General features: G+C 39.6%; 1 protein-coding gene across 1 annotated transcript; it reads left to right on the forward strand.

Annotated features, from left to right (window-relative positions):
• The first annotated feature begins 11 nt into the window (after positions 1–11).
• Positions 12–13,648, forward strand: ttc17 (tetratricopeptide repeat domain 17). Its single transcript, XM_056754127.1, has 25 exons — positions 12–227; positions 624–713; positions 1,182–1,351; positions 1,456–1,567; positions 1,663–1,794; positions 2,104–2,213; positions 2,384–2,528; positions 2,641–2,780; positions 2,887–3,047; positions 3,401–3,513; positions 4,133–4,279; positions 4,461–4,576; positions 5,781–5,931; positions 6,077–6,148; positions 6,452–6,676; positions 8,391–8,577; positions 9,188–9,319; positions 10,374–10,630; positions 10,736–10,886; positions 10,980–11,100; positions 11,216–11,375; positions 11,461–11,544; positions 11,678–11,797; positions 11,905–12,048; positions 12,131–13,648. Exons 1-25 carry the CDS (start codon positions 12–14, stop codon positions 12,260–12,262), a joined length of 3,588 nt encoding a protein of 1,195 aa, XP_056610105.1. The 3' UTR covers positions 12,263–13,648.
• Positions 13,649–14,777: the final 1,129 nt, after the last annotated feature.

The following is a 14,777-nucleotide window of genomic DNA, read 5'->3' on the forward strand; positions in this document are numbered from 1 at the left end:
GATGATGGTGAATGACGCGAACCTCAGCCTTTAGGGTCGAATGGACGGACGGTAGAAATATGGCGGATGAAAAATGCAGTAGTATAGGCAATCATTACACAAATAAATGTTTCTGGAGCTCGTCTGTTCGAGGATCGGTGTTCATTTTTATTTGCGTATTGCTGGCGGAGCCCGGGCGAGCCACCACGCACTGGGTGGTGACGGAGGACGGGAAGATTCAACAGCAGGTACGCGAATGTGCCGTGTATAGTCACTCTGTCGTATGGAAAACCTATTTACATCACGAGTAAGACGAGCGAACTTTAAAATCACTTGTGTGATATGATTATTATTCACGAGCGCTGCTTTGAAGACAAGCATGTGTTGAGTTCAGTTTAGCCGATGTGTTGACAGCTGTTTATTTGTAATGAATCATGCTATCGTGTGTTTAAGTACTAACGTTAACTTAATCACAAAATCAAATTATCACATTGGTTTCTTAATGTTGTTTTTCGTGGTAAATATGTTTTTCTTAAGCTTTTAACAAGTCATAAGTGACTTGACTACTAGGTCTCTATTCTTAACTCGTGTTCCTACCCTGTGTCAACTGTTTTTGTATTTTTTCTTCTGCTTTTCAATTTCAGGTGGACTCTCCTCTTAACTTAAAACATCCCCACCATTTAGTTCTTTTTATGCAACAAGAGACTCGTGTGAACTTCCTCAAGAAGTTAGAGGTGATGTGAAACCTCACATTTATAATTAAAGTGATAGTTCCGCCAAATTTTAAAATATGTCATTATTTATTCATCATTGAATCGTTGCAAACCTTTAAACGTTTCTTTGTTCTTTTGAACACCAAAGAAGATGCAGTATTTGGTAACAAAACAATTCTGGGGCACCCTTGACTATCATTTCGCTATTATAATGGTCAATAGTGCCCCAGAACCGTTTGGTTACACACATTTTCCAAATATCTTTCTTTGTGTTCAGCAGAAAAGATACATTTATACACGTTTGAAACAACTTTAGGGTGGGCAAATGATGACATAATTAACAATTTTGGCTGAACTTTTCTTTTTACAATACACAGTTCTTTTACAAACAACTGTCTGTATATAAGTAAGCAGCATCGTTTCCACTACTGTAAATGTGCATTTACTTAAAACTCCTTGACTGACAGTGTTCTGTTGCACCTATTGCAGAAGCAACTAGTTGCTCAGAAAATTCACATCGAAGAGAACGAGGATCGGGATACTGGCTTAGAGCAGCGACACTATAAAGAAGATGCTGACTGTGTCACAGCCAAAGTTCCACTGGGAGACTTGGATCTCTATGATGGCACATTTATATCTCTGGAGAGCAGAGGGATAAAGTCTGTGTCGTTTGCTTAAATAGAGATCATGTTTGCAAATTATCTTATTTTTGTGTTGTAAATATTTGCGGTCTCATTTTAGGCTGTATCATTTTGTGTTTTAGTCCGGAGGATTATTTGGATCAAACGTCACCTCTACCTCCAGACCTGGAAAAACCTGACTGTATAAAAATACTTGACCTCCCTTACAGCATTCATGCATTTCAGCACCTTCGGGTAATTGCACTGAGTGGCTTAAGATACACAAATCATTTATGTCTTCAGTTTTTACATCACATGCATGCTTATTTGTCGATTGCTTTATTTTTTAGGGTGTACAAGAGAAAGTAAACCTCACATCACCCTTACTTTCAAAGGATGACCCGATCTTTACCTCCCTGTCACTTAAGCTGGGTCAGAATGTGGATGAGGTTGGGCATCGGATACACCAAGCCCTACTGAGTGTATGTTTTTATGCTTTATGTTTCAGTTGTGATGATGTGTATTGGGCGTAGAAAGATATATTCCCTCTTGGGCCATTTAAGTTTTCTGCATTTTTTGTGTTATTTAAGATATTATAACATAAGTACATATCATTTTTCCAAATAATTTCAAGGATTTGTATCGGTTTCAAGCATCTGTGTGTAGGACGCTTGCTTCTTGTCCTCTGTCCTTCAATTCCCTGTTTAAAGTAAACCATAAAAGTTGGTTGATTTTGTCAATATTGAAGATTATCAACTTGCTTTTTTCCATTTCTTCTTTAAAATGTTCAGAACTCATCTTCGTGGGTGGTTTATAATCTGGCCTCGTTTTACTGGCGCATTAAGAACGAACCGAGGCGAGCTGTGGACTGTGCGGTGCGTGCCCTGCATTTTTCTCCAAGGTAAATGGAAACAACACAAGGACACATGGAGGAGGAAAATAACATTTGTGAAAGTATTGTAAAACATGCAATATCAACAGTGATCCTCCTCATGCCACCTTTATAAGTTATATCACCCGACAGTGGCCTTGTTTTACATAAATTGACAGATCACACTTCACTTCTTTTAGGCCACACAAAGACATTGCACTTGTCAATATGGCGAACATACTTCACCGAGCACACTTCTCAGCGGACGCCGCCATCCTCTCACACGCCGCTCTTGATATCACCACCGATCTAACCAGCCATTATACCCTGGGCAACATTTATGCTGTGAGTTGAGGGGATGAAGATAGTTCCACACAATTGTATGCAAACACACAATATCTGATTCAGTTCAGTGCAAATGACCTTCACTTCCTTGTTCCTCTTGTATCTCTGGTAGATGTTGGGGGAGTATAATCACTCCGTGCTGTGCTATGAGCAGGCCCTGCAGGCTCAGCCTGTCTTTGAGCAGGCCCTCAGAAGAAAACATGCGGTCCTCTGCCAGCAGAAGCTGGAACAGCGGCTTGAAGCTCAACACCGGTAATGAAGACCGTTGGTTTTCTCATTGATTTTATTTCTGTTGAGGTAAAACTAAATTTGGATTCAAGAAAAGTGTAAAGCAACATAAATAGCTCTCTTTCTGCAGGTCTTTGCAGCGTACCCTGAATGAACTGAAGGAGTACCAGAAACAGCATGATCATTACCTGCGGCAGCAGGAGATGCTGGACAAGCACAAGCTCATTCAGGAGGAGCAGATCCTGCGAAACATCATTCATGAGACCCAGATGGCTAAAGAAGCACAACTTGGTTAGAATGCATGTCTAAGCTTTCATACAAAATGTGAAACGAAGATGAAAGCACGTTAAATTGGTCGATGTACTGGATAAGCAGGTTTAATTGTAACGCAAGACTTGTTTTGGTTGATGTGATGTTTTTCCTTGTTCCGTGTTTACATTTTTGTATTTGGCAGATGCTTTTATCAAAAGCAACTTACATTGCATTATACTATACATTTGTTGAGAATGTGCAATCCCTCGTATCGAACCCATGATCTTGGCGTTGCTAGTGCAATGCTCTAACCACCGAGCTACAGGAAAGCGCCTGCTTAACTGTGTAATGAATGTGGAAAACAGCTAAAAGATTTATCTGTGATGTTCCAGGAAATCACCAAATGTGTCATATGGGCCAACAGAAGTTCACCCTGCACTGTCCTTTTGACCTGCCTGTGCGGTATCACCGTGGAGAACTCTTTGAAAACGTCCACTACATTCAAGTGAGACTGAAAACATACCATTCTCATGATTAATTTTTCTTTTCAAGTAATGTGTAATGTTTGTTGTGAGATTGGGTATTGATGTTAGATAGACTTAACAGTTGCTTTGGTGTCCATTCTCCTTATTTAGGTCACCACTAAGGTTGGTTGTCATTGGAAATATTATTATGGGCGTTGGGCAAAAATTTACAAATGACCATAGTATCTAAAATGTCTATTGACTATTTGCATGGCATACTACATACTATACACATACTAAAGAGCTTTTGCTGAAAAGCGTCTCATGAACCGTCATTCATTGGTGTTGATGGTATCTTCAATTTTCTTTCCGGGCCTTAATGTAAAATAAGATGAACAAGTTGTTTACATTTCAGCGCTTTCAGGGGAAAACAGGTCCTTCAAATTTCAATTTGACAATTAGTGTTCATTGTTTTTGAAAGCAGTCACTGTAGAAGGACATTCTTTATCTATCAGTTCACCAGAAAGGCCCAAGCTAGATTATAAAAGAAACCTGTGCATATATTCAATTACTGTGATGCCATGCCAGTGCGTCAACACTCTAACGTATGTACATTTTAAAGTATGATCGCTATTTGACATGATGTGTCTTTTTGTGTAGTTTGGTGAGGAGGTGTCTATAGCCAGCAGTGTTGCTCTGGTGTCCGAGTTGAGCATTAATGACAGTCACAGTCCTCAGCAGTTCTACACAATGTCCTTAGGACGTGAACCTGCAGCCTACTGGGACAAAGAGACCACCTCAGCTGAGGTAAGAGCTTGTGTCTGTTTAGTTGTATGCAAGTATATGTTGAGGACTTTGTAAATGACTAACATTCCAAATTTTCGTGTGGACTTGGAAGCATATTTATGTGTGCGTGATGTATATGTATGGTAACACAAAATATTTGTCAGATTGTGTCACATTCTGTATTCTTGCTGTGCATAAACAGGAAAGTCACTGTGTGCTGTGGCCAAAGAAGACCGACTGTACACAGCAATTCTCCTCTGTACCCCCTTCCCACCTGCTACCCACATATTACCTTCCTCCTGAGTCCCGCAACTTAAAGTAAGATGTCACATTTTAGCCTAGACTCATTCTATTTATTACACTCATTTAAGCAATATTATCCCGGAGATGACTTGATAATGCTTAAGCCCTCTTTGGACAGGATTAGTTTTACCGGGGTTCATGGGGTAAAGTAATTATTTCCAGAGCTTCTCAGTGATTTTAGTCCCGTCCGACTACACCATGTCAGTAATCATTACGGACAATGTAATTAAAGATAAGTTTCACCTTCTGTAAAAAGGCTGGGAAAATTACCTAAGGTAATACTAATCCCGTATTTAAACACTCCGCCATTATCTATAGTTTTCCGCCATTTTTTTTGTTCAAATATGGACACGCTTGAGGAAGCATTTAGTTGTGTCTAGGCTACTGGACAAGTCAGTGGCAAACCTCAAATGCTTTCCGAATACGACAACGCATATCTTAAAAAAGAATGTTGAAAGCACTACTTTTTGAAATAGGTAAGTGCCTATTACCAACAGAAAGTGCCTATTACCAACAGAGTCCAATCGTTTGAATTAATCCTATGACCGGACTTAAGTGTTTGGATGTATATATTTATATATAGTAATTGTTTATATATATATCCGAAAGCAATGTTACGCATGTGACGACAGGGAGGTGACAGCGGTCACAGGCCGTGCATAGAAAGGAGTTACCCCTCCCACTTCTGATAGTTTTACTGTGATTTCTAATTGGCCATTAAAGGTCCAGTGTGTTAGTTTTGGGATGATAGAAATGCAATATAGTATACAAAGCTATGCCTTCAGAGGTGTATAAAGATCTTACACAAGAAGCGTTACATTTTTATTACCCTAGAATGAGGTTTTTCTTTCTACATACTTCACGTCTACATTCTTCTATCTACATTCATACTTCAAGGGTCCCATGGTATTCGCCATGTTCTGTCAGCCATTGTAGTGTTTTGAAAGGGAGGGTGGAGTGAGCTGTTGGTGGAAATTCGTAACCTTGCCGCTAGATTTCACTGACTGGACTATTAATATTACAGATGTTCGGTGGTAAAATTATGTTACTCCGTCTACCCCTGTAAAACTAATCTCGTCCGCATAGGGCTCCTTCCAAATGTAAACATGTGATTGATGTATTTTAGAGTACCAGATGTTTTATGTGTATTTCCTGTAATTATTTCACCTTGACTGTAAGTTGTAGGAATCCATGAGCTTGTTGTCTTTCCTGTTTCCAGAGCTCTGAATAGCCTCTTGGATAACACCAGTCCTCCACAATCAGAAAAGACCCCAGACTGCAGCTTTAAGAATTTTGTCTCCGCTAGAGACCCACTGACCTCCGTATCCTGGGCCTTAGAGAAGGAGCTTCCTGACGCACATGCCACAGAGGTATGAGCTTGTCTGAAATACCACTCCCTTAGTTTACTTAAACTGTTTGTGCATGAAGATAAACCGGATCTTTTGGATGTAGGAGTGTTATGTTTTCCCAGGTGAGTCATTCTGTTTAATTACATGGGGGGTGTGTCTGCTGCAGGTCCTGTTGAAGCACAGTGGTGGGAGGAGTTTGGAACAAACTGGAGCACTGATCGCTCAGGCTTTGGAAAAGGTAAAAGATGTTTTCGTTATCATAGCTACAGGTGACTGACATATAACGGTGACCCAAATACTGTTGAAAAGAACTGTTCATTTAAGATTTCACTTTTTAAACTATTGATCTGATTAAAAGCATCACTAATAGACACATTTGCTTCATGTTATGCATGATGTCATGATCTGTTAGGTCAGGCCACAACAGAAAACTTCAATGTTTTTGTTTGTTTGAAGGAATTGTATCTATTTAATTTAGCATAAAAATGCCAGGAAAAATACAATCCGCGGCATTATGCGAGATCTGTGTTTTATCTTTCAGACGACCGGCCCACGGTGGATGATGCAGAACGAGGCAGGTCTGTACTGGCGTGCTAAAGGAAATGGAACGCAAGCTTTGGTGTGTCTGCGTCAGGCGCTGCAATCTGTTCCTCCTCAGCACAGAGAAATGCCGCTTGTCAACACTGCCAACCTACTGCTGCATTACGGTCTGCACGACGAAGCCAATGAGCTGCTGCAACAGGCCCTGCAGATCAATTGCTCAGAGGTACTTACTGATCTGTGATTATTAAAAACCTCACCTTTTATAGAGCAGACTTTATTCCTAACATCAATTCCACACTTGAAGTGAGCGTCACAGGGGTGTAAACTAATGCAAGTCAAATCATCAAAATTAGATCACTCCAATTATAATGAATTTTAATTAAGTTGTTATCAGTGTAGACAGCTATGTTGATTATAATGGGAACAATTTAGTTTGAGTTTTGGCAGCTTTAATAAAACACATTTATTTAATCACTGTTTCGTTCTGTTCTTGGTGATTAAAAAAAAAACTGATTTGTAAGTTCAGAGGTATGTACTTTTATCTTAACTACACAAAGACGAACAAGCAAATGAAAACATATTTAAATTTACATTTAGTCATTTAGCTGACGCTTTTATCCAAAGCGTCTTACAAAGAGTTTAGGGAGCAATAAGCGAAATGTCATAAAGGAGCAATAACAAAATTGGTGCCAATACAAATATACTGGTTTCAACAAAAGCTAGACCTCTACCTGATGAAAGGGTTATATTTTCTCATTTGTCTCAAGTATTCACAGAAGAGATGGGTTTTAAGTAGTTTTTTGAATGCTGTGAGAGATGTGGTTGACCGGACCGAGTTAGGAAGAATGTTCCACCAGGAAGGAGTTGTGAATGAGAATGAGCAGTAAAGCGATTTACTGCCCTTATGCGAAGGCAATACAAGACGCTGCTGGTTTGCTGAATGCAGGGATCTTGATTGGGTGTAGGGGGGTGTAAAAGTACGCTGTTGCACATTCAGTGATAGTCCTCTAGGCAAGCATTAGTGACTTGAATCTGATACGGGCTTCAACCGGTAGCCAGTGGAGAGAGATGAAAAGGGGTGTCACATGAGCCCTTTTGGGCTGTTGGAAGACGAGGCGTGCTGCTGCATTCTGATAGCCTTTGCAGGAAGATAATTAACAGAGAAATAATTTACTCTAATTTTATTGGAAATGCTGTTGAAAATTGGAAGTAATACCTAAACAAAAATTTAGGGAGTATTTGGTAGACATTTGTTCTGTGTGTGTTTGTTTTTGCAAACAAAGTGGATTGGAGTGATCCACACAACGGAGTAACACACCCATAGGAATTCACCAATAGCATCTACTCATATGATGGGGAAAGAATGTGTAAGCAAGTGCTCATTATCTTGGGGGCGGACCAATGAAGGCTGCAATGTAGTTGGAGTAGGGATGTGTGTGTTCGGGTAACAATTTCAAATATCGACAGCATTTCCCACAAATCACTTTATAGTGATGATAATGAAAATTCTGTCATCATTTATTTGTCTTCGAGTTGTTCCAAATCTGTATAAATGTCTTTGTAGAATATGTATTTGGAAGAATGCTTATAACCAAGCAGATCTTGCCCTCCCATAGTAGAAAAAATTACTTTATATCAGATATTTTGAAGAATGTAGGACATTTTTTCCTAATATGGTAGTCAATGGGGGAGCAAATCTGTCTGGTTGTAAGTATTCTTCCAAATATCTTTCTCTTTGTTCATCAGTATCCTTTAAGTCCATATTCAAAAAATCTATCCATAATATTTGGTTAGCAGGGTGACTATAAAAAAGAGATCAGACACATTTAAAGTATTTAAAGTAACTGTTTATTTTTTTTATAAATAACACCATATATAAATTGGACCTGATCTATCTCGATACCTGTGTGAAATTTTCACTCTCTTTTTCAAAACAGCCTCACACTCTGTTAAGTCTGGTCAGCGTACACCTCTCTCAGGGAAACTTGACTGGAGCGCTAACCGTGTTCCGTCGTGCCCTAATGCTCACAGTTCGTTGCCCCCAGTGTCGTGCCAGCCTGCCTCTGATGCGCTGCCTCCAGTTTTACCCCTTCCTTTACAATCTCCAGCATCAGACCTGCCCATGTAAGTAGCCTCTTTCATAAACCCTCTCAACACAGAACAAGAGTTTTCCACCTCACCTCCCTCCAACTCTCGCTTCTTCCATCTCCCTCGTGTAGCAACTGCAGTGCTGGAGCGTTCTTTTTATAGCCCTGGCACTGTAATCTTTGAGCCAATTTTAGACTATGTATCGTTGCATCTTCTATTCTAGGTTTGCTCCTTTTCCTCTCCCCTCCCTTCTTCACTCTTTACTCCTCTCATCAGCATCCAGCGCTGCTCCCCTTCTCTTGCTCAGCTCTCTCCCTCGGCACTCTTCTGAGCGAGAGAGCCTTTGAAATAGCGAAATCGTGTCCTCAATAATTCAGGGCACTGAAAATAGCACAGGCTTTATTTAGATGCTGCTGCACTGTGCTGACAAAAAATGAACTCATTGTCCTTTTCTCGTTCTGGGGAATTCTTAAATTATCGATTTAGGGATTAATGTGGCAACCCCCTTTTAAGCTACAGTAGTCATTTTCCCTACAGTCCAAATTATGTGTTTGTATTTCATTGGCATTTGTTACACTTTGTTATGTACATAATACAGTTATTGATTGGCAGTGTGGAAGTTGAGCTGAAATGTGTATGTGTTTAGCTGGCTATGGCTGTGAGGCAGAGGAAGACTCGGAGCTGGAGGACTGGGACTCGGGCAGCAGTGGCAGGCATGAGGCCTGGGACACTGATGCAATGCCTGTGTCTGCTTTAGAGGATTCACTCCTCTTTGAAAGTAAGATTGATCGTAAGGCTGAATAGTGTTTCTCATTGTATAATATTTACATCAGAGCTCTGTTGTGGTTGTTGTATAGTACTGTACGAATGTGATTTTAAAGTGCTTTTCACACTACGCATGATGTAAGGCCAGGTTAGATAAAGCTATGTATGAACAGTATTCTACACATACTATTTTTGTGGCATGTATGCTCTGTAGAATATACAGATTACTATGTTTAAATGTCCTACTTTGCCCTTTTCCATTGCAAAACTATGGCATACAAACAGCGTACATTGAAGGAGTACTGTATCCCACAATGCACTTTGCTTGATTTAATATAAATATTATTTTATTGACTTAATACTAATATTGATAAGTAAAATAATTTGTGAAGTGCTATATATGGTATATTTCATTTTAACCATATTACTTGAATCTGACTGGCAAACGTTAGTTATAGTTCACCTGAAAAGGAAAATTCTGTAATCATTTACTCATCCTCTTGTCATTTATTACCTCTATGACTTTCTTTCTTCTGTGGACCACAAAAGAAGATATTTTGTAGAAAGTAGGTAACCGAACAGTAGCTGTCCCCTTTCACTTCTGTTGTATTTACCCAAAATCAATGCAAGTGATTGGGTGCCGTTGCTGTTCGGTTAACAGCATTCTTAATATCTTCCTTTATGTTCTGCGAAAGAAAGTAAGTTATAGAGGTTTGAAATGACAAGAGGGTGAGTAAATGATGACAGAAATTTCATTTTGTGTGAACTATCACTTTACTACATTTGTATAAAAAATTATATTTTTGTTTCGGTATCATCATAAAATATGCAACCATTCAGTGTATTGAGGCCACGTACAAGTACAAGTCATGTAGCCATAATATTGTTCCGTTATGATCACATTTTTATACTGCTCGCATACAGTACAGACAATTATAAAAAGTAACAATGCAAAAATATGTAAAATACTCCGATCTGAACATGAAATTCATTTTTGTTGCACTCTGGCAACTGTATTTTTAACTTCCTCTTTCCCATTCAACCTGTTTTCACTCGTTCTTCTGCAGAGGTGGTGGTGGACAGCAATGGCTCAGAGGAGGTGGGTGGGCAGGAGAGGGACAGAGAGCAAAAAAAGGAGGAGGTGGAGGAGCAAGACTGGCGGTTGAGGGAGGAGCTGATAGGAGCATTTGAAGGGGCTCTGGACATGAATGGAAAGACAGGGGACCTGAGGGGCATCCGCGTGCTGAAAAACGACAGGGTCATGGGGTCGAGAGGTGGAGGGCCCTGCTTCGGAAACTGTGAGGATGATGAGGGTGCAGAATGGGTATGTCTGGTATTACTTTTGTAATGTCTAATCTTTCTAAATGGTGCAATATAATTTGCAATATACATGTTTATTAAACTGTCTGTGTTTTCTTAAACTCTTCAGATCACATTTCAGGTGAAACGAGTAAAAAAAACTAAAAGTGATAATTCAGAAGGCTGGGTTGGAGAAGCAGATGTCCCTCAGGGTGAACCTTCATCAAGCAACTCTATCTTGGAGATCAGTGGGCCCACAATACCTTCTCCGGGACCCTCAGGTGCTGAGAACGAACCGCTCACTTATAGCTATTCACAGAATTCCTCTTTTCTATCAACCTTAACAAATGGTTCGTACTGATTTGTGTTTACAGAGAGATGGAAGGACTACAGCAGTCTTGGTTGGCCAGGTCCCGAGGAATGTCAACGAACGCGACGTGTAGACCTCACTACTGTGGCTAGTACCTGGCTCGCTGTTTCTGCTAAGAACATAGAGTAGGATAACATTCATCATCCTGTTTCTTTACAGCATAACTGGGAAATTGTGTTAATATTGCCATAGCTTGAAGTTTTCCACTTACATATCTTCTTTTTTTTGTTCTTCTCACAGCATCACAGAGCATATAGACTTTGCCACTCCACTTCAGGAGCCTGCGGTGGAGCCACTATGTAACGCCAACCTCCCTGCCAGTATGCACACTTTGGATCACCTGAGTGGGGTGGCCAATCGCGGAGGAATTCACTATACTGGAGAGAGTCAGCTCAGAGAGGTGTTTTTTTCCTCTGTTTAAAAACAACAACTGACTACACAGTCCAGAGACGTTTGTGAATCTATCTCTGATTTTTCTCTCATAGGTGTTGCAGAATCTGGGAAAAGATAAATTTCCATCCCAGTCATTTGAGCAAGTGGGAACACGCATTGCTAAGGTTTTGGAAAAGGTATGCAGATAATTGTTGCTTGTTATGGAAATCTGTTTTTATTGAAAGTGGACAATTGAACATTTTATCAGTTAGTTTTATATAGTAACGGATTGAATTACATTTTTGATTTGCGTGTTTGTAAATCCATTAGAATCAGACCTCCTGGGTACTGTCCAGCATGGCAGCATTATATTGGAGGGTGAAAGGACAGGGAAAAAGAGCCATTGACTGCCTCCGTCAAGCTCTAAACTTTGCTCCTCACCACATGAAGGTTCTGCTCATTTTCTTAGTTTTGCAATTAAAAAGCTCTCGTACCATTTTATTGGTTTGCTTCTGAATCCAACTTTACATGACGTAAATATTTCATTTTCGTTAAAGGATGTGCCCCTCATTAGCCTTGCCAACATCTTCCAAAATGCACGGCTATGGGAGGAAGCCCTGACTGTGGCTCGCATGGCAGTGGAAATCGCTCCTAACTTTGTGGTCAACCATTTTACCCTGGCAAATGTCTATATAGCTATGGTCAGTGGTTTTTGAGACAGTTGTTTAAGTTTGATGGGAGTTCAGTTCACATTATCTGATGGCAGTGTTTATCTGTTTATAGGAAGAGTTTGAGAAAGCAATGCAATGGTATGAGTCGACTCTAAAACTCCAGCCAGAGTTTGGGCCTGCAAAAGACCGCCTGCGCACCATTCAGTGCTACCTTCTCTCCAAGAGGGACCGGCGAGCTCCCTGAAAATGCACAAACATGATCTAAACATGCTTCTTAATATTAGCTTTCAATGAGGAACACAGTCTTTGTCTGTTTTAAATTTGTTGTCTTAAATTCGTAAATACAGACTACATAATTTATGTCTATAAGGTTGGGTTTCATTTGAGCTATGATAATCGACTTCCAGTTTTCTGATAATTTTACAATCCTGTTTTATGGCCTAGGGGTGCATTTATTTTCTATGAAACAATTAAGGGATATTTCTGCTAGGATTGTTAAAAGGGTCACTTATATTTTGCATGAGATTTTAGTGTGCCGGACAAATCCTGAAAGCTAACGTCTTATTTATTGATTTTTTTACCCTCCAAGTCCGCATCCCTGTCTCTCTCAGCTATAATGTTACAATGTCATTCAGTATATAAACTGTTAAAAGAACACTAAAACCCATACCTTTACATTCACACTTTTTATTAATGGTAACATTTTGGTATCACCTAGGCCCTTGTGCTCTAACGATTTTAATCTGCCATCAAACCAGTTCTAATCTTAATGTATTTCCTCCTGTTGCTTTAAATTAACTACAAGCAAATAACTATAACTGCAAAAGTGGAGAGGAAAACGTCTCCCGATGGTGTATTATACTGTTTTCAGATGTGTTTTACCTACGATTGGAAAAACTCCTAAACATTCAGATTGTAGATAAAGCCATTGCAGGAATTTGATGGACTAAAGATTAACAACAAAGTTGAAATGTGTTTGAATGTTTTTTTTAATGACACTCCCATTTTTTAACTGAACTCTGCTGAGGAGCAAATGTGAAATGTTGCTCAAACCAATTTTTGACAAAATACACTTCTGTCAGCTTTTCACAGCTGAGCTGTTGACTTTCAATATCAGTTTTAAATTAATATCAAGATCTAAACCTTATATGTTACTGTTCTATATGCAAAAGTTCAGAAACAGTCACGATAAAAATTCTTGGTGTCCACAGTCTTGACATACTAGTTCCTCGGAAGTTAAAGTGGAACTGATGTGCTAGATGAAGTGAATGTTTCTTTAAAAGTTCTGTATTGAAATATATAGACATATGTTGATTATGACATGACATTATGATGTCTAAATCAGTGGTTCTCAAACTTCTTTGTTGCAAGACCCCCTTTGTGTAGAATGCATCGCTTTGCGGCCCCCCAAATAAAAATGTATAATCTTAAACTTTTATTAAACCAAAAAACAAGTTAGTTATACAATGCTGGAACATCAATTCTTTTGGTTGGTGGTCTTATTATTTTATGTTTGATTGCATAAAATCTATGAATTTCTATATTTCATAAAATGCCACAAAATCTGTGGCCCCCAGATCCATTTTCGGGCCCCCAGTTTGAGAATCACTGGTCTAAATGACTTTACCAGTTTTGTCAGTAGTTTGAGTTCTGTTGCTTTAAAAGGTCTATTGTAACTAAATATTATCCTTCGTTGTCGTGAGTTTTATGCCATCTTGAATTTGGCCACAAGGTGGCTGTGAAGCTTCAGCTCATCTTTATGACAGTGCATGCTTTAACGGAGCTTGCACAGGCATATAGACCTACATGAAATATCCTGGTAACTACTTAAATGTAGCACTGTAACTTTAAAGCAGTAGTTATAATATTTTTCAAGAAAAAATGGATATCAATCAGTTATAGTTAAATCTTGTACAATAAATGCATAGTTCGGCGGGGAAATGAACAGATAGAGTATGAAATCCTGAATCAAAGACACTTTTTGTTTGTAATTTATTCAAGACCATGTTAAGGCTAATTTGATGGCACGGTTTACACCCGACACAGTTAAGTCTGTTTTTTCATTTGTCTTGGGGGGGAAAAGCAGATTGGTCTACACCAGTGGTCACCAACCCTGCTCCTGGAGATAAAACGTCCTGCAGACTGTAGCTCCAAACCCTGCATCAGCACACCTGTCTGTAATTATCAAGCAAACCTGAACACCTTGATTATCTAGTTCAGTTGCGTACTTTAGGACGGCTCCCACCCACCCAATCAAACCCTTCTCACTGGGAGCCCCGCCCCCTCTCTTTGTCAGCTAAATTAATTTGATACTATTTTTGAATTTCTGCGTTTCCCAGGGAAACCTAATGACGCAATGACGTCAATGCGGGTCAATAGCACAGTGATAGGCTGGTGGCGGGGAAAGCTGCGCTCTTCACAAGCAAAAATGACACAGCTGTATCTAAGAAGCCCTTTTGCATACGGCGTTGTGTGCATTAAAAAAAATACGTCGATAGACACTACAATGCTGATCGTTGAGAGTAAAGCAATTACTTATAGTAGTTGGTTATTTTATCAACAAAGCTACGTTATTCATGCCGTGAATGTGATCTGTGCGGAACACAATGTTCATGAACGTATTAACAAGTTTTTGGGTTGCACCCTTCCTTTAACTTCTTCGCAAATTTATCGTGTTCAACCCCCCCCCCCCCCCCATATATTTTGGGACGCCGGTACTCTCTGTAGGTAGGCTCTATCTCTTCATTCAAAAAAGCGAG

The sequence above is a fragment of the Triplophysa dalaica genome, chromosome 1 (assembly GCF_015846415.1).
Source record: "Triplophysa dalaica isolate WHDGS20190420 chromosome 1, ASM1584641v1, whole genome shotgun sequence".
NCBI classification, from domain to species: Eukaryota; Metazoa; Chordata; class Actinopteri; order Cypriniformes; family Nemacheilidae; genus Triplophysa; species Triplophysa dalaica.